The sequence below is a fragment of the Micromesistius poutassou genome, assembly GCF_964030765.1.
Source record: "Micromesistius poutassou genome assembly, contig: SCAFFOLD_2583, whole genome shotgun sequence".
Taxonomy (NCBI): Eukaryota; Metazoa; Chordata; class Actinopteri; order Gadiformes; family Gadidae; genus Micromesistius; species Micromesistius poutassou.
The window spans coordinates 17501-41586 of NW_028179088.1; the positions used below are offsets into that span (position 1 = coordinate 17501).

A 24086-nucleotide genomic window follows, 5' to 3' on the forward strand; every position below is an offset into this window, starting at 1 on the left:
ACACACACACACACACACACACACATGCAAACACACACACACACACACACACACACACACACACACACACACACACACACACACACACACACACACACACACACACACACACTATAAATGTGATATATTGTGGCTGACTGTAGGTCTAGGTTCTTCCTTTGGAGAATGTCAACCAGGCTTCTACTGATTCTGCTGGTGTTTGTATGAAGATGTTAACTCCTGAATGGTGCTGCTGCTCTGATATAACATATCACACAACATTGCAGTATAGGTTGAAATGGTGTGTGTAATGCACAGCATAAAAGACCAGCTGTCACCGAGAAGAATCCGCCAAGGCAACCTTGAATACAGAAGTATTTCAGCAAGAAAAAGAAAATGACTTGCTCAATTTAATTCCCTGAGCTATGAATGGATCACATATACAATGACGTTCAGCTGCTTATGCTAATGCTTATATATTTTTTTAATGGCATTACAACCTGATCAAGATTCCTAAAGAGTACAGGCAAGGGACAGAAGGCAATATTTAAGCATATGTTGTACATGTGTTGGTATGAAGGTGTTTTGCTAGGACAACTTTGTGAGTGTGTGTGTGTGTGTGTGTGTGTGTGTGTGTGTGTGTGTGTGTGTGTGTGTGTGTGTGTGTGTGTGTGTGTGCATGTGTATGACAGTGTGAATCTGAGTGTGATGTTTTTGTGATGGTTTGTGTGTGTGTGTGTGTGTGTGGGAGGGAGTAAATGGTAAGATTGATGGGGAAAACTTCTTGTACAAGTTTAAGGACAAATTGGCATACAGTGCCTTCTGACCCTGACCCTGTTGTTATGCACTAGTCTAGGTAAGGTAGGCATAAAATAGTGATAATAATACAGTGTACCTGGTAAATTACTCGCGAGATGCCACTGATTCGCTACATTCTTGTACTCAACTGGCCAACGCGCAGTCCATGAGTGCCTCCCTGTGGACAAAGTGGGTAATACCGCTAAGCGCACTACGATTGTGACGGGCAAAGCCTACGGTGTATAAATAATCCACCAAAAATTTACTTTAATCTGCAGTACGATGTTTAACTTCTGATGGAACACAAATCATATATAATTGATTTCAGCACTTAATAAATCCATGTCTAAGAGATTTCCCACTTTCCCCAAGTAAAGTTATGCCTGTCCGTCTCCCTATTTGTATGTTTGCAGCGTGGTTCAGTAATCAATGATTTTATCTAAATGAACACTAGATGGCGCCAAGAGAATATCAGAATATAATACAGTCACCGTCAGAAAAAAACATGTTTTATCTCGACTACCTCTTTCTTGTCTGTATACTGGTAATAAAAGGAAGAAACCTCCAAGATAGCACATTGTAACTAAGAGACACGATTAGCTGAAATTCATCTAAGAAATAGCAATTATTCAATAGTCTACATGTAATTTATGTGAAGTTTATGCATTTTGCTAAAGGACATTTAGGTGTGAACCTAGAATTATTATTAACCTTTATTTAACCAGGCAAGCAAATTAAGAACAAAATTCTTATTTTCAAGTGCAGCCTGAAGGGGAAGGGGGAGGGGAGTGAACAGTTCAGCTGGCAGTTGAAACCCCTTAACATGAGAAAAATCAAGCCTAATAAAATTGGAGATAAAAAAGTGGCAGTTAATACAGGTTAACATCAGGTCATCATCCATTCACAATCATGATACAAATGCATACTCATGCTTTCATACTCCCAAGTCAAGTTGTTCTATCATTGTATGTCAGCAGGATGCCTTTTGGCTATCTAAATTATTCTATAATGAGAGTAGACCGGACACCTAGACCATCACCAGTCCTTAAAGGTTGAGGCTAAATTCTCCACTGATAATAAGTCCAAGAAATCATTCAGCCAGGGGTGAACCCGTCTCGTTCCCTTACCAGTTTCCTCCTGGATAATGATTACTGTGCCTATTCCTATGTCTTTATTATACAAAATAGCAACTATGAACATCAGGAACACCAAGAGCACCCTTGTGTCTGGGCGATGGCACATTTTTTAGTTTATTCTTGGCTTCTTATCCAGTTTCATATTTTCCATCTGAAACTGGAAAATAATTGGTAATTGGTAATTTTACTTCAGCCATTGCTGGAGAAACTAAGGATGATATAAGAGAGGAGAGTGTGTGTAGAAAGTTCCTCTTTATCACGATAAAGTGTCCTTATATCCTCTCTAATTACTCTCAAAATGCGAGGGCCATTTACGTCGAATATCTTGATAATTGGGGATCTGATATTTATTCCAAGGTTTCCTCAAGGTTTCCAGACAAGGACACAGAGCCCAGGTGGACTGCAAAAGATGTGCTGTTGGAGAGGTAGCCTCACTTTTACCCCAATTATTCTTGTATCCAGAAGGTTTACTGAGTTACTGCTTTAAGTTTGAACAAGGCTGGTACTGAGCGAGTTGGATTAGATAATGTTAATAAAATATCCTCTGCATAAAGACTGGCTTTTAAATCATATCTGCTCAGATTAGTACACTTGAATGGCACAGGCCAGCGATCCCAGCCCATACATATATAAGTTATATAAGTATAAACATGAGCAGTTGGTTCATAATACAGCACCTTTATCAAGTGCAAATTTGAGCCCAAAACCAAAATTGGACATTGCATGAAATAAGAAAAAGCCATTATTTTCTATAAAAAATTTTTTAGCATTCAGTGATATTGCTAGCGCTGGATTCTACAGAGAAGATGCTCTTGACATCACATGAAGGAGTCTTCATTGGCCATTAATGAAGCCCACCTGGTCCAGATGTACCAAAGAGGCAATTACCTTCTCCAAGCACATGGCAAGGTTATGTAAAGTTGAAAGTGTTCATGACAGCTTGTCCACCAGTTAGACATCTACACATTAGCTGGGGCTGAGATTCATTCAACAAATCAACCCGCGGAGCCAAATCATCTACTCATTTGCAGTCGATCATGATGTAATAGAGAATATTGGTCGGGTTCATTTGTGGAGCTCTGTAACTCAATCGTGTCCCATTCAGAGTGTCCCCCTGCCTGGGCCACTGTGGGGCTTACGCTTACCCCAGAAAAGAGAACATGAAAACGGTCCATGTATGTTGGTAATGGTAGGCTAATGTAGCCTATATTTTATGGCGCAAACAAGAAACCACCTAAATGAATCATTACCATCTAGTAACCTAATTGTAATGGTCATGATTGTATATCATTTGAATGAGGGATCAGGCAGGCACAGATAGAAAACAAAGTTGGTTAAAATTTCCCTTCAGTGACAACAATTTTTATTACTCGCCGGGAGCGAGTGTGTTTTTCGTAGGCGGAATCCAACATTTCTCTTTTCTAGAAATATCCAAGATTACAAAGGCATAGCCCCACAATTTCGTCTTGATTGTAGGCCTAACGTAAATTTTGGGGAGCTCACGATCTCTAACATTACAGCTGTTGCCTGTTTGGTGAATAAGAATTGGCTTTAATTTGTCTCCCTTTGAGAAATGTGTTCAGGACTGCGTGGCAAGGCAAAGCTGAAATACATTTTCATCTAAGTAAACGCGAAGCGTCAGAGTGGCTGCAGACAAAAAACTAATTAAGGGAAGGCATGAAGGCGGAGCTTGACTGACAGGCTGCCTGTCCAATCCTAGCTCTTGAGGCGGGACTTTTCCCGGATACCGCCTACGAAAAACACATTCCTTAACCACTCCAATAATGTCTGGCTGCAGCCTGTAGGACATGGACATCAACATCCAACTGCTACCGTCAAAGTCGTTTTACGCCAGCGATGATGTTTATTAAATGATGTCCCTTTCAGGGTTAGGGTAGTAGTGGTTAGGGTTAGGGATAGGGTAATAGTGGTTAGGGTTAGGGATAGGGTAGTAGTGGTTAGGGTTAGGGATAGGTTATTTGTGGTTAGGGTTAGGGATAGGTTAGTAGTGGTTAGGGTTAGGGATAGGGTAGTAGTGGTTAGGGATAGGTTAGTAGTGGTTAGGGTTAGGGATAGGAATAGTGGTTAGGGTAGTAGTGGTTAGGGTTAGGGATAGGTTAGTAATGGTTAGGGTTAGGGATAGGGTAGTAGTGGTTAGGGTTAGGGATTGAAAGAAGAGATTGAAACTTTCCACGCCCGTGAACCACGCTTCGCGACTGGACGTGAGTGAGTGACGGTAGCACTTGGACGTTGGATGTCCATGTCCTACAGGCTGCAGCGAGACCTTACTCAACCGCGAAGCTGTTCAGACGTCGGTCGGCATTGGGCTCGAGACGGTGGCACGTTGTCACACTAATTAGATCACGTTCAAGAGCTCATTTACGTCAACGAGGTGACTGCAACAGCCGGAGCATCTCCGGGCCCGCTAGGCTGTTATATTTCACGCCGGGTGTGCGAGCAAGCTCATTTATATTTTACTAAAGTTTGGGCCATTTTTTCGTTATTATTAAATAAAAACAATAATTCAATCCACTATGAAGCTGATGAGCTTTGAAATGCTAATTATGTTTCAAAGGTTTCAAATTGGCCACAAACTGAGCAATAGCGACAGAGAGAGACATAAAGAGAGAGAGAGAGAGAGAGAGAGAGAGAGAGAGAGAGAGAGAGAGAGAGAGAGAGAGAGAGAGAGAGAGAGAGAGAGAGAGAGAGAGAGAGCCAATCGCTGAGCACCGATTTGCTAAAATTATCTTTATGAGGATTGATAGCCTAATGACCCATTCTTAGTGGCATAAACTCTGTACAACTGTGCTACAGAAGAGGCACTGGGGTAATTCGCTTGAGTTGCTGCGCATTGGAATCGTGAGCTCCCCCTGGAGTAATTTGATAAATGGTATAGTCGGAGCTGGCTGTGTCTTTACAGCAGAAGTACTACACACACTCGGTAGTTTGGGAGGGAAGAAAGGCAGCGACGCTCTTTGAAAACACCGCTCCTGACCGTTATGGCAATGTACAAAGGCAGGCGCCGCAACCAGAGATGTGAGTATGGCTACGCATGAATAAAGCATGTATGAGTCTTTAATGACTAATATATTTAATTCACGGCAGTTATTAACCACACGTTTGATTTTAATCCGTTGTAAAGTACCGTAAAATATCACTTTTTTGGGGGGACATTGTCTTTTTAATTGATTAAGCCTTGATATTTAAACGATCTTAGTTTTAAATATATTTTCTGTTTGTGGGAATTAAATCCTAAGGTGGATTTTATTTTGTGTTTTACTTACAATGTTGTGAAATGGATTACAAAGTAGCAGTGCAGATACTATTGACTGGGTGGTTGTTGCCATGAAAAGCTTCCTCACTGGCTTGAAGTTTTGCTTCATGAAGGTGTTAATCTAAATTTACGTTTTATTTTCAAAGTACAGAGCTATGAAAGGGCTTTTACCATTGAGAAAGTCTGAAGGATGCTTATGGTCTATCTTATTTGATCTTGTTAAAAATCATTAGAATATCATCATCTTATGCATTATGATTATGAACCACTCAAGATTATGAAAAAGGGTTGTTTATCGGGTCTATTGGTTCAGTTAACTAGAAACACAACCGTCAAAGGTTTACTTGTGTTACCTCCTGGCAATGTCAGGGAAATGTTTTGACTGAAATCCACAGGCTCACATTAAGAAAGATGAACTGTACACACCAAGGGCTGTTTTACTATTCAATATGCCAATCAAATCAATTGTGTAGGCATGAGAGCAGAGGATAGGGCTGGTGAGAAGAACCTGTAGACTGAATAAGTATAGGTGCGGCCAACAAACAACATGTCTCCTCCATCCCAACCTTCTGCTATGACTACAATTCCCTTGAGCAAGGCATCAGCATCATTTTGATGTGCTGCCTTGTCCCGCAACCCTTCTTCTTCTCTCCTTCGTTGTTGTACGGCTGCATGAATATAAAGCAGTGAAGAAGAGAGTAATAGCAACCCCCGCTGTCCCCCAGTGACCAGAACTCCTCCTTCGGTCATATGATGCAAAACATCTCTAATGGTTACCGGGGGATCGCATTGTCTCAGTGTTTCCTCAGCCGTGTCTCCCGTCAGAGCAGTTACCAAAGCAACGCTGTAGGCCCCTGGACAGATGTAACGGGGGGGGGGGGGGGGGGGTCGAGGGGGTACGGCAGTTGCAGAGTATTGCACTCGGAAGTCACATGGTTACATCATCTCAGGGACCCCCCCCCCCACCCACACACACACACACACACACTCTCACAATTAGTTTTTCAATTAAAGTGTCGTGGGGGGCTTTGTGATGGAAAGCACAATAGTCATTATCCAAGACTGCATGGCGTCATTATATGCTGCATGTGCATTAGATGCACATAGAGCATCCTTGCATGAAATTTGTGCGAAAACAAAACCTAAAATGTGTGTGACTGTGTGTGTGTGCAGTGTGCGTGTGAGGGTGTGTGTGTGCGTGCGTGCGTGTGTGAGGTATGAGCATTTGTGTGGGAGTGTGTGTGTGTGTGTGTGTGTGTGTGTGTGTGTGTGTGTGTGTGTGTGTGTGAAGGTGTGTGTGCGTGCATGTGTAAGGGTGTGTGTGTGTGTGTGTGTTAGCATGCAAAGCCCCAAACCGGTCACCTTGGTGCATGCTCGCTGTTGTGTTGTACTTAACACAACGTCGAGCCGCAGCAGCAAAGTCACACAAGGGTCCTTCTCAAAGTGCCATATAGCTCAGCGGGACTAATAAAAGGGCTTTATTAGACGCTCATGATCTCAGAGAGAGGCGCTGCCAAACTGTTCCCCGCGCCAAGCAACCGCTTCCCCTAAAAGGCCGGCCGTGTAAAGTACAGGGAATTCATTAAGCAGAGGCAGACGGGGGCGCTGTTAATTCCCCTCCCTGCTCCCTCCGTAATAAGAATTATTAAAGCCCCCAGCAGCTTCTCTCATTGGAGTAGCTCAGGATGTAAAGTGCTGTAGATCTGTGTGTGTTTGTTGGTCTGTGGATGTGTGTGTTTTTATGTGTGTGTGTGTGTGTGTGTGTGTGTGTGTGTGTTGTTCGTACTTGTCTGTGCCTCTGCTTGTGTGTGTGTCTGTGTGTGTGTGTGTGTGTACGTAGGTGTGTGGACTTGTGGCTGTGTGGGATTGTGGCTTTGTGTGTTGTGCCTACTTGCCTGTGCCTCTGCTTGTGTGTGTGTGTGTACAGTATGTGTGTGTGTGTGTGTGTGTGTGTGTGTGTGTGTGTGTGTGTAATTGGAAACATAAATAGTGGTCCTGATGATCATCCAGTAGACAGTATTGGTTTTATAGTCAACACAAATGTGTGTGTGTGTGTGTGTGTGTGTGTGTGTGTGTGTGTGTGTGTGTGTGTGTGTGTGTGTGTGTGTGCAGGCGTCCGTGCGTGCGTATGTACACACTCTCCGCCTCCTTGTCTTGTGCCTGCTCGCAACATGCAACAACAGTGTGTGAATCAATGCAGGAGAGTGAACTAATGCACAAATTACACCCACTCACAAAGACACACAAGACACACACACACACACACACACACACACACACACACACACACACACACACACACACACACACACACACACACACACACACACACACACACACACACACACACACACACACACGTTCACGCTCCATCAGCCTGTCAGCCGCGGCGGCTGAGGAAACACACTCTCAGGTGTAATAAAAAGAGGAAGCGGTGTGTGTCCTTGAGCACAGATTGGGGATTAGTCCTGTCATTCCTGACAGATCCCGGGGAACAGGAGGGGGAGCAGCGGAGCTACAAAGTGTGTGACCGCTATCTTGCATAGATATTAGCATTTGAGCGGGCGCCTAGGTATGTTTTAATAACGGCGGCCCGGAAAGGTTGGCTTTCCCGTCTCCAGACCAGCCACAGCCAGCCAGGCCAAGATAATGGTTATTCATTGGTCAATGAGGCTCATGTGTTCAGCTCTTTCTCGTTCTCTCTCTCTCTCTCTCTCTCTCTCTCTCTCTCTCTCTCTCTCTCTCTCTCTCTCTCTCTAGGGGGCTTTCTTGGCCCATTGCCTATTCACTGTGTGTCACTTAGCCCACCTGACTGCTGTGCTGCTGCCATTGCCGTGCCATGTTTGCTCCCAGGGTAATGTGGCTAATGGACAACGGCACAATGAAGTCATTAGGAGAGGTTAAGGAGCACACTCCATCCACAGTCGCTCTTCTTGAGGAACATTGCAAGAGAGTTTTTGTCACCACACTTGATTATTGCTATTTGGAATTTGAAGTAAGAATGAAAAGAATTTTAAGTAAGAATGAATAATTATTTGTATAATTTAGGCTGAGTTACTATTTAGTCGTTCACCTTAGAGTGAATTCAGAATACAGGGTCACTAAGGATAAAGTAATGTAGTTGGGTTAGGCATCGTGCCTACAGGTATGTGGTTGTGGACATTAGGGGATCGCACCCAGTACCTGGTACTACCTAGACTGGGAGTCACTACACACCCTAGCCACTAGAGTCCTTACCAATGAACCACATCCATCACATCTTTATGACCCTGATAATATGTAAAAAAAAAAAAAAAAAAAAAATGAAATTGCCCTGTTTGCATGGACTGTTGAAGTGCTGTGGGTGCAAAAACTGAGATTTGTGGGATGTTGGTTTAATGACACCCCAGTGACGTCCCGGTAAGGCGCGTACTCTGTGTAGTATTGATGACCAAATGCAACCAGCGTCGGACGCCATGTGGGAAAATTAAGATTTTGTATGCAAACACTAGCCTGGGTATTGCCAGACCAAGCTCAATCGTAGATTGCATGTTGGTCTGGGGAGGCTGCTGTCATTTTCTTCAGCACAAGAGGCGTGATCAACGGGTGTTGTTCAAACGACTCTGTGTGCATTTGGCTGGTTGCCGTCACTTCCCTGTCGTCATTGTGTTAAACCAGCCAATAGCACGCCAGGGGGAAAAGCCAGCTTGGTGATTGGCTCCCGTAAAAGCACATCGGAAGCAGGAAGAAATGTATTGCTCCTCTCCAAATCGCTGGCAGAACGGCCTGGGGGTACCCAGTCTATGCAAACACGGCAATTTGGTTTTTAGTATATCGCTCAGCTAATGTGTGGGCATGTGTATACGTCTATATGCATATTCAGATTAACATGCACATTATTTGCTCATGAATATGAATGAAGCCAAAATGTGAGTTGCGGGTCCCAAGGCGGTCGTGTTTGTCGGGATAAAAAGAGTTGTTTGGCTCGGCCATATCCACGGCACACAACAGCGGCTCGTTGCTTACTCTCCGGTGCCTTTCTAGCCCTGCTAGTCATGTTTTCACCCCCCAGAGGGCGAAGACAAAGAGGACCGACTCTCCTCTTTGTCCCTGGCAATGAGGAGTACTAAACCAAAATAAAACTGGCAGTTTTTGTGGTGTGATCATTTTTATTTTGTGCAGATCCTAAAGAAAGACTTACAGTGTTTGCATTTTCATAACTAAGCCTCTTTAATGTGCATGTTTGATGTATAACTTCCTATATAGGCGGGCATACATCACACACATACATTAAACATTTTATGCAGTGTAATCATGTGTGGTGTCTAGGAGTGCTGATATCAGCAGGGGACAGGATAGTGTAGTGGTTAAGGTGTTGCGGCTAAAAGGTGCTGGGTTTGATTACCCATGTCTGCAGCTTGACCATATGCAGCCTTGAGCAAGATGCTCAAGGCTGAGGCACCTGCTACTTAATGGCTTGTGTCTGAATTCAATGTAAATCGCTTTTTATTAAAGTGTACTAAATAGTATAAAACAATAGCAGATATGGAACAACATGCAACAGCTAAAAGAACAGCAAATGTGGATGCCAACCATCTTGACCAGGGGTCGGCAACCCTAGGCACGCGTGCCACCACTGGCATGTGGCAGCATAATCATTGGCACACTTGGGGGAAAAAAATTTAATAATATATATATATTATTTTTTTTATTTTATTTTATTTTATTATTATTTTTATTTTTATTTTATTATTATTGTTAAAAAATGTCACTGCTACAATGCGGCAGTATAATCATTACTACCTAATTTTTTTTCACTTTATTCTGTTTTGGGCATTTCCTCCCAGTGCAATGTTTAAATGAGTTACTGAAAGCAGTGTTCTCAAGTGGCCTGTATGCATGGCCTTCACATGTTTTTGCAAAGCTGTACATATCTTAAAAATATTGATGTGGATGTTTCCAACATTCTCATATAATGTCTCTGTTTTTTACATTTCTCACAGTGCAAATATGTTTTTGAATGAGTTTCTGAAAGTAGTGTTTTAAGATGGGATATATGTCATTCTAATTTGTAAGCCCATGTTGCAAACAACAAAAAAAACTTTAAAATGTTGATGCATGATTGTGGACTATGTAACGGATAATGTATAGAACGCCGGTCATTATCGGGAAATAAGCCCCGACTGGGGCTTACTGAAGGGGCTTATTTTAGATAATGACCGGCGACGTTCTATACATTATCCCGCTTATTACACGGTTACTTGCCAAAACGAAAAAGTAACTTCACATGGTGTGTCTTCTTACAATTACCATTCGTAATGTTGATCAGCAGAGAAATAGTCCGCCAAAGATGTTGACGTCGCTTAGCAACCGAATCCGCTGGGGTTGATAAGTTACCGGACTACTTGTGGAGTGATACGAAAGACGTGAAAAAATCCACTTTCCTTGACAGCGGCCATTATATGCTTAGCAACGGTCATTATTGAAAAATAATTCACCACCGGAAGTCGGGAAGGCCCATGCAAGTGAACGGAGCATTCTACAGCATTGAGAAGAGCCGTGTAATAAATGGAAATAATACAATTCCAGGTCTTCTGGAAATGTTTTTGGTCGCTGTGCCATAATTCAGCTTAATATTTAATATATTGTTGCTTAAGGCACACTCATTAGCGAGAAAATGTCAAACTGGCACTGCATGTTGAAAAGGCTGACCCCTGATCTTGACTGTGTCACAACCCGGCTCCAAGGCTGTGCCAAAGTAGGGAGAACAAACCTGAGCTGGCTACTAGCAAGCGGTATTTATTTAACAATTCAGGCCATCAGCCATCAGGCCTGCCGGTGAACAGGAACCAGTTCCCCGCCAGCCTCCTTTCGCAGAATGAGGAAGGTCTTTATAAGCAGAGCACACTGGCCCAGGTGTTACACATGAAGCTGACGATCCCTCCACTCAGCATCTGTAAAAGACAACTCAAAAGAAACAGGGACACCTAGTGCCTGGGAGGAGGGATCGTCACAACTGATAAACAACAATGTTCCAGAATATCATTCTGATGAACAGAATTGTATTACCTGGGAACTTTCAGGGAGGAAAATTAACACATGCACACACACACACGCACACACGCACACACACAACCACACACACACACACACACTATGTAATGAAATACGGTAACTCTGAGCTCAGCTGTATATGAAAAACACGCAGATGTCAAACCAAAATAAAAGCCAACGTCCTTCACCATGTGGCACTTTATGTTTATCTCCCTCCCCAAGTAATTCTCTCATCCAAAGGCTGGCTTCTCCTCTTCTTTAAACGGTGCGTAGTACAGAGATCTGCAGACGTGTGGCTCTCAGGTTGCCGTGCTGCAGTGGCCCTTTACGACCTCGCTGTGTGCAAAGTAACTTTTCTTTTAGTGTTCGCTCGCTCGCTCGCTCCCCGCACCTCTGTATATTATGTACAGTATCCATTGTGGTTGAAGTTGCCCTTGCTTAGCAACGCTCACTCTCACTTCCTGTGGTTTTTATCGTCATGCAGGCACCGAATGCACGCATGCACGCGCACGCACACACACACACACACACACTAACACATTTCACAAATGCACATGACTACATATGGTTGGAAAGCATTTCTGCTAGTATAATGGCTGTAATCAATCATTGGCCAAGCGCGTCTACAGTGCGTCTACTATGTATTATATATCTATGTACTATGGTGTTTTTCAACCTCACATCTCATTAGAAAGCTCCACTTCTGGGAACCAGAGGTGGGCAGCGGCAGGCGTAATAGTGTCTGAGTGACGACTATCACGTCCGACCTTCCGACCTCTCTCGGCAGCCCCTGCCCTGTTATACCCCTATTCCCTTTCACCGGAAAAAGAGTGACGAGATATGAAATACATGAAATGTCTCTGGTAGGAATCGCAGGTACATGGCTACAAAGAGCCTGTTGCTCGTGGCAGAAAAAGTGTTTACCAGCGCTGTTGTGACAGTGCTGCTGCTGCGTTCTTTTGGAAGGACCTGAAGAGTGACTCATCTGTTGGCCTGGAGTCTTACTTGTGTGTGTGTGTGTGTGTGCGTATGTGTTTGTGTGTGTGCTTGAATGCCTGTTTGCTTGCTTTTGTGTGTGTGTGTGTGTGCATGGATATAAGCGTGTTTGTGTGTGTGTGTGTGCATGTGTGGTTATATGTATTAGTGTCAATGTTCGGTGTGGGTGTGTCAACATGTTTAGTTGTGTGTGACTTTTGTGTTTATTTTCATTTCTTTTGTGTGGGGGGGGGGGGGTTGTGTTGGCGGGTGACCTTGAGCAGCACTCAGGGCTGATTGCGCGAGTCCGGAGGGGTGCTGTGGGCGACCGGCAGCCTGGCAGACAGTGATAGCATCTTGCAGCGTCTTGGCAGGTGGAAGGGGCTGCCACTCTGCTCAGAGAGGAGAGCGCTGGGGCCGCCAGCGAGCGCGTGCACATGACCCTGGGACAGACAGCTGGCCGCCCACTTTAAAAGGCACTCGATGGTTGTTTTTTATTAGGGGGGGGGGGGCGGTTATAATGTGACAGTGAGTCACCCCGGTGTCGACAGAATGCCTTGTTAATAAGATTTGGTTTTATTTCCTTCCAGCTCTCACCTTGGAAAACAATAGATAGAAAGACGATCATTTCGACAAACATTTTGACACATCCGTTCTACAGAAACTTTTTTCCAAAGTGATTACCAAATGCACCAATGTTCAAAATGAGGTGGTAAATTAATCAATATTCCAGTCTGCAGAAGCCGCAAGACAAAGATCCAAGTGCAGACTTCAAGGCTCGCCAAGTGGGAGTAGCTGTAAATCCTTTTTTTTTTTTTTGTATTTTTTAAACGTATTTACAAGTCTGTTCCCAAAAAGGTAGAGAGGAGGCATGGGTAATTGTGCACCCACTAGACAGACACAGGCTCAAACAGAACACAGCATACTGGGGATGGGGAGTGGTGTCACAAGACACAGACACACAGGGAACAAAACACAGACACTAGCAACAGTGTTTGAGTGGTTGAACAGATGCACGTCGAGCCAGGCACTCAATTAGAGGGAAACAAGCACTCACAAAACGCAGGAGAAAGAAGGGCTTGAGGAGGGAGCGACAAGCAGACCAACAGACGGAAGATAAGCAGGTGCCGTAACTGACAGAAAACAATAGCGTTCTGCTAGTATTATATTCTGGAACTAGTATGATGTATCGTTATGTGTTCATCATCTCTTTTATGTGTTATTCTGCTATCAATTAGGGCCATTTGTTTATGGCCCTGCCCTTTCCTTCAGTGGAACATCAAAATAATTGATCCTCCTGGACGCTGTTGCCTTGGTTTCCACATAGCTGTAGTCCAAGGACTCTTTGTTTCAGTTTTCTCCTCCTCTTTTATTATGGAAATGGAATCGTGTGCCTTTCTTACTAGTTAGGGATAGCGGTGGATGGCAGTGTGTGTGTTTGTGTGTCCGTGTCCGTGTCTAACCGAGAGTGTGAATCTGCTTTCACGGTTGGTTTGAAGTATCCTGAACCAAGCACAAATCTTCTTGTAGCTCCTAAGTTCTCTGTTTTCTTCACAGATATCAACATGGCTGGGGAGCCCAAACCTTACAGGCCCAAGATCGGCTCCAAGCGGCCCCTGTCCTCTCTCTACAGGTGAGTGGGGGCCACACCGGCCTTTGTTAATGCTATACAGTGCCTGCTCATCCGCACAACATGAAAACTTTTCCTTTTTGTGCAATTTCCACTGAAGACTTTATTGTATTGTTTACTGTATTGTTACTGTATTGTTCCCATACTGTTACAAATTCACATTTTACCGTCGGCCGATTCTCTGACAGTGAAACCACACGCAAACAATCGCTTTTTTTCACACACTTGTTTGATGTTGTTTTCTCCACCATGTCCGTACCGGTAGGTACCGGTCCGTTCATGCAGGGAAGACAGCATATGACACTTTCCACTCAGTGGTGGCTGCTGGTCTTTCAAAGAGGGGTAGCTCATTTTCGGCCTACATCATATAAATTGTCAATTTATGTATATATATATATGTGTAAATTATGCTCTCTGTTCCTTTTCAAGGAAATGCTCTATCATACCATACCACTAGCTGTCTTTTCCACTGACTTGACCACCTCTCAATGGCCAGCAGAGCTCGGCTGCTTAAACGGCCTTGGCCCATTGTGTTACGGGTGTAGGACTTGAGCCGCTTTAAACAGGAGAAGCTCCTTTCTACACCTGCAGATGTAGCTCTAATTGTTGCCACTAATGAAAACAGTTTGTAAAGCTGAGGCATTGCACTGTCCAACTCCATGTCTTTAAGGAACACCAAGAACACACAGCTTTCCCCTCACCAAGAACACACAGCTTTCCCCTGTCACCCTGCAAGTCCTGATCTGAACTTTTCAGTTCAGACCTCAGGCTCCCTGAATCAAAGTGATGGCCAACTATCAAAACGATATTAAATTTGTATGAAATTTACGATGAAAATTGTCTAGCAATTTCGCCAAGCAAATATAAGAAATAGGTTGCAGTTCGTCTTTCGACTCGCTTGCAAAATCCGCGATGGGACAGAGGAATGAAGACAGCTCCGGCATCTTTTTATAGTTAAAAATCGCTGTCAATCAAATGGTCTTTCGCAGACCCTCCAATCATCACGCAGAAGCCCAGTGTCCAAGCCAGCCCACTCCTCCATTCACCCCCAGAGACGCTGAGCGTCCGTGGGAGGGACATAATCGCAGTGTTATCCAATGACCATTGACTTTCGATGCACTAAAAAAAGCTGTTCTATGCAGCCCCATTGAAGTGGATGAACGCTGAGCTTCAACAGGCAAATGCACTGTGACACTACGGGAATGTATGAGAAGGAAATCGAGTCAGTCGACCTGCGATAAGCAGCTGATTCTGAACAAACTCGTCTTCGAGATGGATGTGTTCTAATGCATTTTTAGTCAATGAAATGTTAACACAACAGTATATATTTGACCATTTAATTTTTGAAATTTTAGGGGAAGCTGAGCTTCCCTTGCAGTCTTAGAGAAATCGCCACTGTTTCAAAATCAAAATGACATCAGCTATACGGTTGTAACTAAGAAGAAATTATTTCAAATGTAGCCTGAATTGTCTAGATATATCATCAATAAAACAAGTCACAGATGCATCTAAGGGAGCTAGCATTGGGCATTTATCTGAATGTGGAACTGTGAGGCCCTCTGAGACTGGCTGTATATTAAAAAAGTGAATAAATAATGAAAACTTTGAAATTGTGCTCCGTCCCCAAAATAAAATAAATAAATTGCATTTTGTGTCTCTCTCCACAGCGGCTACGAATTCGACTACGATTACTACCGAGACGATTTCTACAGCAGGTGTGTAGGAAATAAAGCTACTTGACTTGTGCTAAACCCTTTACTTTTTTATCTCTTCAATCTTCTTTTGGAGATATCCTGTCCTTCAGTGTATACATCAGCGCCATCGCCCCCCCCCCCCCCTTCCCCTCCATCAATGGGGACAGAGACTCAAATAAAAAGCTCATTTTTGGTTAGTTCATTCTTTTACTGGAACGGCAGCTTTCATTTGAGGCAAAGTTAAGGCAAAATAGCAGGGCATATAATGAATGCCATTTCAGGAGGTATTTTTTATTCCTCTCCGCTGGGCTCACTAATGATGCTTTTATCCGCATAGACGCGCTCTGGAAGCCTGATGATGGGTCCCCTGACTGGTCATTTGTGCAGTTAGGACCGACGATGATCCCTCCTCCTTCTGACATTTTCATCTGTTTGTTTACTTGCCCTCGATGCATTGCCGTGCAGAAGTGTAATGATCTAGAGTCGGGTTATTATTGTCATTATGGCGCTTTGTGTGACTCAGGAAAACAGGCTACTCTTATAATTGGGTGAGCGTGCCTGTTACTCGATACTTGATTGTATGGATCCAGATCCCAGACAGCATTTTTGTAAGCATGTCTATCGAGTGCTTTTTAAGAGCGTTTTTTGCATTTGCCCCGAGAATAAGAAACAGCAGCAGAGCGGGTGGGGAGCAGTGGCTTATGAAAGACCAAATTACAGATGTGCTTCGCTCTGCTCAAAGCGCCCATCAAGCCAAGTTTACCACACATTTTCTTCTCTGAACTCTTGATTCTGAAGATTGATCTTGAGATCATACAGTGTCACACAACACCCAACCAAATCGATAACAGTCTGACTGATCAAGGGTTAATTTGAATATGACATTAACAACATTACATTACATTACATAACATTAAATACAGGTGTATGTAGGAACAACAATTCAATGTGTTTATGTGGTAAAGAGGAAGCTCAAGGAAATAGCTTGTGGACATTTTCCACCCTCGACGGTCATACATGACATTACTGTTACTGTAACCACAGCTTGAAGTAGTTTCTTTGTTCTAGTGAATGTAGAACAGATGACAGCATAGAGTGCCATTAGAGAACATGAAAAACAACAAGAAAAATATTTCGGCAAATATTCTGACAAATATACGTTTCTTGAGAAGGAGCCAAGAATTCAAAGCCTGTCAAGAACCTGACCCTGAAACCCCCTCGTCCCCCCAGACTGTTTGAGTACCACGGCCGGGTGGGGCCCCCCACGCGGGCCGTGATGCCGGTCAAGCGCTCCCGGGTGGTGGTCCCGTCCATACGCAGGGCCAAGTCCTCCTTTGCGGTCAGGACCTCCTCCACCTCCTCCAGCTCTTCCTCTGCTTCCTCCAACGCCACTGCCAGAGTGCTCCACACCGGGTCCTCTGTGACTGCTCCTAAGCGTAGGTGTCCTTTCCTCTGCCTGCTTTTGTCCTCCTTTTTTTTTTGCATTCATTTAAGTGAATGATTGGTTGGTTGCAATTATTTCCCATCACCTGCCTGCTATGTAATTGATTATGATAATACCTGTAAGTATGTTTTTATGCTTACCATCGTAATGTCAGCCTGGGTACAATATATTAGCAGCTTTAATTAATCCGATGTATAAATAACAAACAATATTCATTAATAATGAATCCCTTCACACCCTCCACATTTTCACTGTCCCACAACTCTTTGATGGACCAACTTCAAACACAGCTCACAGGATGCACATTATATGCAGATTAATGCGATTAACAATTACCAATGTGTAATGTCCAGCAAAAGCAGTGCTTGTTTTTGCTATTACTCCCTTTGAGCAACAATATACTGTAATTGTGGCTAAGAGACAGTTGTTGTGATTTTGTCTGAGCAATTTGCACTTTTGTACACAGTAATATAGTCACTGTTTAATCAAATGTGACTGTGTGTTGCCACAGTGAAGACAGACCAGCTACTGACCATCAAGAAGGAGCTGTCCCAGATCAAGACCAAAATAGACTCTCTACTGGGGAGGCTGGAAAGATTTGAGCGGCAACATCATGGTGATGCTGGTAAGATATTATTCTAAATATACAGATCTATATGTATATATACGTAAATATATATTATATTCTCCAACCCACTTTCCCTTCTCTCTTCACTGTCCTTTCCATAAAAGCACAAAAAAAATGCTGGGGCTGTTTGATTGTGCTGAAGTGATTTCTGTCTGGCATGGAACTCGAGAGACCGAGAGGGAGTGCTTTGTGTAGTCCCGTAACTGACAGCAAGGGCTCTATTTGTCAAAGTAAAATCTCCATTGATCGTTCCATTCCATTCTGCTATATTGGAAATTGAGGTCACCTTGTTCTGAAGTCAAATTGGCTGTTCCTTGCTTATTCTTCCCCTCCATTTCTCTCTTTCTCTCTCCATCCCACTCTCTGCTCCTCTTCTCATGCACTACAGTTATTCTCTCTTACTCTTTCTCTTTCTCAGTCTCTATTCATCTCTCTGTCTCTCAATCTTCCTTTGTCTCATGTACTTTCTCCCGTCTGCCATTATACTTGGTCTCACGCCTTGCCGAGCCCTGCTGCACAGCCGGACAGAGTTGTCAGCGTAGGTCAGGCTTACATCATGCGTTTCAGATGCTTTTTTTTGCTCGCATTGGGTCTATTCTAAACCCTTCTGCCACGAAAGGCTGCAAGCCCTTATGCTGGGTTGCAATGGGACATGAATGGACTTCTTGTGAGAAGTTACACAGTAAAGCAACCTTGTGCCACGTGAACCATGTACATGGTGCCCTCTCCCTCCTCCTGTAGAGATGCAGAGGAAACAGGAGAAGGTGTACCATTGTCTCCGCGGCGATGCGCACGACCAATCCGGCGAGGAGGATGAGGAAGGGGCGGGCGAGGTGGAGGCAGGGGAAATGACGGACGGCGGCGAGGACGAATACGAGGACGGCGCTCCCAGCGACATGGTGAATGGAGCGTGAGGTCATCTGCATGTATGTGTGTGTGTGTGTGCGTGCATGTGCGTGTGTGTGTGTGAGCTGTAGTTTTAGTGAATACATTTCCTTTTATTTTTACGGACATAGTGGCGTCCAGGGTCAGTGACAGATCTCCACCCCCCCCCCCCTTTCTAAATTTGTTTCTGAATGACTTAAACATAGCTCACACCTTGTATGTATACAATATCTGCCGCAGACCACGTTTGGTCTACAGAGGGTTGCAGGGAGGCCATCTCCCAAACAGTTAGGAGCACACCGAGCACAGCTGTGGTCACTGTGTCTTTCTAATTTGTGTGTGTGTGTGTGTGTGTGTGTGTGTGTGTGTCAGTTGGGCACAATGTGGGCCTGTTTATGCTCACATTAAGAGCAGCAGAGCATTACCTCACAGTTCACAGAAGTAGTTCAAGTTTAGGGCTCAGGGGCCGTATTCACAAATAATCTTAGGGCTAAAAGTAGGTCATAAGTGGCGAATTTAGGAGTAACTCCTAAAAATAATGGGCGTGTCAGTCTTAAATTTAGGACTCCTAACTTTTTTCACAAAGAGCAATTCACAAAGTATTTTAGGCATAAAAGTAGCACCTAAGTCTAGGAGAGCTTAAAAGTCCTCGAGAGGACTCCTAACTCAGTAAGACCTATTCACAAAGAATCGGAAAATGGCTGCGAGACGAAATGTTATGGAGACAATGGAAGACTGTGAATTGATAAGGCGATATAGGCAAAATCGTGAGGGTATCAAACTTGTTTGTGTGGAATTCTTGTGGAATTAGTGAATAACACTCCGATATTTAGCAACAGGGAAAATGCAACTTTGCAATGACGATGATTTAGGATATCGCAACCATCAGTGATGTTAAAACACACAGGGGCAATGTTACAAATGTACCTTTAATCATCCTTAATTATTAAATATATATATATAAATAAATCACTTAACCCATCATTATTTGTCTCATGTATTAATAGTAATACAACACTTTAATCATCATTATTTATTTCAAATAAAAATAAATGGTTTGAAGTAAAAATAATAGGCCTATAACTACTCTTACTTATGATTACTATCTAATCATTTATTGTAAGATAATTTATTGTATTGAGTTTATAATCTGCTCAGTAAGGAGTCGGGAGTCAGACCAGTTGGGCTTTCGCTTGCGTTTCACGTTGTCTTCTCCTTCATTCATCATGATAGGAGGACTTTAACGGTGGTATGGGCTGATATTTAAAGTGTTTAGTGACGTAGCCACTGTGCCTGGGTGTGCCTGGGACACCCAAGCGTGGTCCTGGCATACATAAATATTTTCAGAATTAATTAATTACAACGATTTCTTTCGATTTAAAGCAAAATGTGACAGAGAGCGCGGTGAGCGGTGCGTGTCGCACTAGGACTGCGTAGTAACCGGTCTAGGTCCACGCATTCGCTACCACAGAAGCGGGGCTGGGAAGGAAACCCCCCTATTGGATTTTGCGATTATATCCATACATTTCATTCCCCCATGTACAGCATGGAGTGATTTAGTGGAGAGCCAGGGCTGCTTTCAGGATGGTCGTATCGATCGCTCCGAACCCTGGCTTCCACTGGACACTTGCAGCAGTTATTCTAACAGCGTTCCGGTAAATCACCGTGAACTTGAGGCCACCCAAACTCTCACAGGCGCACCTTAATTACAATCTCTGGCTACGCCCAAACTTTAAGTGCTGGAAATATGCTCATTGGATAATAGTTTGCAGGGTGCTTTTAATTACTTCCTTGATATAATGCAATTTACGTATTTTTATTGTTTGCTTTGGCTCTCTTTTTAACGTGCATACAACGTCATTATCGTGGTCTGCACAAACTTGTCATCGTGCGTGTATTCTGCTAACTGCACTGTCCATAACTGTTTGATAGGACTTCATTTGTAGCCTAGGCTATTTCCTTATTTTTTTTCGTTGATTTAGTGGGCTCGTTTGTGGGAAGTTGCGAATGAGTTTCACCGTACTGACCGCTTCAAAACTCGTGCACGAGAATCGACGTAAGGGGGCGTTAGGGGGCTTTACTCTTAGTTCACTCTTAGTGATTTATCCTTAGTATGAGTAGGTCTCAGTGGCTTTGTGAATAACTTTTAAGAAAAAACTCCTACGTAAAATGTTTTAGCGCGAGTTAGGAGCACTCCTAGCGGTAAGATAGGTATTTGTTAATGACGTTCTTGTGGTTAATGTTCAGTGATAAGTCAATTTTACATGATTGGGTGTGTTCATATAATATGTATCAATTGGATTATCTGTTTGATGGTTATAACTGTTTCACATGCTTTAGGTTTTCATAGCATGAACTAAGGTAACTCCTGTTACTCTTTTCTTTCTTTGTACTTATTTCAGATAGAGAATCAAGTATCGGACATAGACAACTGAACCAGGTGAGAATTACATGGCATATACAAAAAGCTAAAAACAAGGTGCACACTGTATTCTGCCCTTTGTGGAAATAACAAACACAACATCCAAAAATGAGTCTCAGATTGTTGTTTGTATGAGAGTAATCTCAGATCCAGCAGTTCAACTAAGGCCCCGTTCACCAAGATTTCAGGTTGTCTCAGACTTGAGATGTAAATCTCAAGTCTGATTGTGAGATTCGTTTGAGAGTAACCCGACAGTATGGGAGAAAATGAATATCCCTCAATGTAAGTGAAATATTACCACTTAATTTCCCCCGGTTTTTAAGTTGAGTCCCAATCCACCTATTACCATGATGTTCCAGTTTTATCCTCCACTCTCGTCTTGTAAATGACCCTGTCGTTCTCCTGGTCTCTGGGTGTGAGAGACAAGAGATAGAAGGCAGCGCTCTGGCAGTTATCTCTGATGACTGTCTGAGCCGCCACTAAGACGGCCTCTTCTTCCTCGCCCTCCCTCCATTTCCATCAAGCGACATTTAGATGTCCCTCAATTCATTTTCGTCGTCCTTTTTCTCTCTTCAGATGAACCAATATCAATGTGATCGAATTTGTCTGACACGACCTGCCATTTATTTCCCAGCTGTCCTCAAGTGCCCGATATAAATATAGTGCCAGACTTAGTATTTTTTTATTTATTCAGCTCTGCTGTAGGTGATGATTGATTGCAAACATGATGCTGCAAATCACCTGGTTTTTCAACTGAAAGAAGATTAAGAGGCCAACTTGTTTTGTGCTTGTTTTACACAATTCCTAATCCTGTCCAACTCCATCAATTCTGCTTGATGCAGCCCCCGGACCAGCTGGTTAATATTCTGGACCATATTACATATTTTTACTGCATCCTTTCAGCAAGGTAGAGATTAACATATAGATACAGAGCAAACCTTCATTCAGGTCTTCTCAATGTCAGTGACTTCACTTGGTCTCACTATGTAATGTAAGCATGTACTTGTCTTGTGTTGTTTTCTGTTTGATAGAGGTCTTACCAAGCTACGGGGAGGTTGAATGTGAAATTGAGATACCAGCAAAGCCTTCTGGATGAGGAATTTGCAATGAAAGGAAAACAAAACAAATTATGGAGGAAACGCTGAAAAAGGGACCTGTGAACATGTTTGTGCTTGTTTGCCTCTTTAAAAAGACATGCTTCTATTGAGATGTGCTTTATTTAAATAAAAGAGGATAATTAATATTGTATTCCAGGCTACTGCAAAATCTGTTCCAAAAAAGGAAATCAAATAAAAACACAAAAAAATCCTTAATGTTTTATTTTATTCTGATTATTATCATTTGCCTTTTTAAAGAATGATAAGGATCTTCCACGCTGAACCTGTTATGGTCTGAACTGGGAAATGAACCATTAAATGGCTTCTTTTGTTCTGACCAAATTGCATTTGTCTTTTGCTATAATGTATTGAGGTTAAAAGGGTAAGGAAAATATGGGAAGAAATGGGAACAATGTTAGCGATTAAGAAAGACTTTCCATCATGTGAAGTGCTGCCACAATGTGAACCGTTTATTAATACATTTTGCTGGACTATAAATATATATATAATTTATTCACTGATTATTTTATGTTCAATGTGTATACATTCTGGCATATACATTATCCAAACAATTATGCATTTTAATTGTGGCTCATTGTTGTCAAGAGTGTGAGGAGAAGTATTTTTATGATCAGCATGTGAAAGATGTGATTATTATGTCTCCTTTGTATTTGTTGCGTCAGTTGTACAGCTGTGAATTAAAAACCAACAAACTGTTTTTGAAATAAATCAATATCTGATCAAAATGGTATTTGAATACAAAGCAGGAGAATGAAATGTGCAATCATTAAATTAAGTTTCTGACTTTGGGAACATTTTTGCATATTATGTCTTACTAAATCTACTCTACTCTATTTAAGAACTGCTCTGAATGCCTGAAGGCCTGAATACTGCCATCACTGTCTGATAAATCCTCTGTTCAACTCAATAGACATCACCTGACTCACTGGCACCATGGTCCATAACGCAACAACCAGTGAAACATTTAGATAGGATGTTTTACCCAGTCCTGGGACCTAAATCTCAATTACAGTTGTATGAAAAACCAAGTACCTGAATTTATGCTGGCATGCATAATAGCATACCTGCATAATTGATAACGTCATTTATATGCTAGTTTGGAAAAGTGATGGTGGGACCTTTAGGCTACAGTATTACAAGGACAAGAAATGCATGTGCATTAGAAGGAACAAATCTAACAAACGTGGACATTTTATCATACTTATGTTTGACATTCAAACATAAAAGTCAACATTCATGTTCAGATAAACACAATTAAGAAAAATACATTCAGGAACAGTTCAACCTACTTACTTTGCTGCTACTTTCAACAGCTACTCTGGACCATCACAACGCAATGATTGCTTTAGATTAAAGTAAGTAACAAAAAAGGAAAGAAAAGAAAAACAAATTCAAAAACTTACCACTTAGGGTGAATGATATATATATATATATATATATATATATATATATATATATATAAACCCAATGCTCTAATGGAAATCATGAATATGTATTGATCCTGTTCGCGCATTGCCCTTGAAAGGTTTCAGAACAGGGTGGGTGGGTGGGGGTGGTAAGTGCTGGCGAGGCGGCAACAGATGGTGTCTCTAATTCATTAGCAACATATCATCATTCCCCCAGGTTAAATAGGCTCGGCTGTCGATCCCACAGGTATAAATTGAACCCAATCAGCCCTGGCCGGCCACCAGCTCTGCGGTGATCAGTCATGCAGCTCTACCTTAATTTGAACAATGTGTCCACTGCTTGATGAAGTGAATCAATCTTCACCAATCTCGGTGGCGGCTGCAGGAATTATGAGCATAATGGGGGTTAGGATCTACACAACGCACCTGGGAGGTGCATTACATGTCATCTATACACAGACACAATCTAGTGTGTGTTATGGCTTTAATGATAGAAAATTATAGTGTAATGGGGCATGCAGTAATATACTTCTGATGAATAACACATTTTTACCCCTGTGGATGCAATTATGAAGACGGAAGCGTCTCTTAAAATATGGTCGGAGAGCAGGAACCGTTCAAGTACATGTATAATCATTGCAGCAAACTCTTTCCATTTTTTGGT

The 24086-nt window shown here is 42.7% G+C and overlaps 1 protein-coding gene across 1 annotated transcript in view; it reads left to right on the forward strand.

Moving 5' to 3' along the window:
* Positions 1–18505, forward strand: part of LOC311373125 (RNA-binding Raly-like protein) — a gene marked incomplete at both ends in the record, with an annotated part of 21247 nt that extends 2742 nt beyond the window's left edge. Inside the window, 5 exons of the mRNA XM_084489970.1 lie at positions 13753–13828; positions 15493–15540; positions 16750–16955; positions 17475–17588; positions 18333–18505. Coding sequence (XP_084346096.1) covers positions 13753–13828; positions 15493–15540; positions 16750–16955; positions 17475–17588; positions 18333–18505 — 617 coding nt within the window. The remainder of the gene's footprint in view (positions 1–13752; positions 13829–15492; positions 15541–16749; positions 16956–17474; positions 17589–18332) is intronic.
* Positions 18506–24086: the final 5581 nt, after the last annotated feature.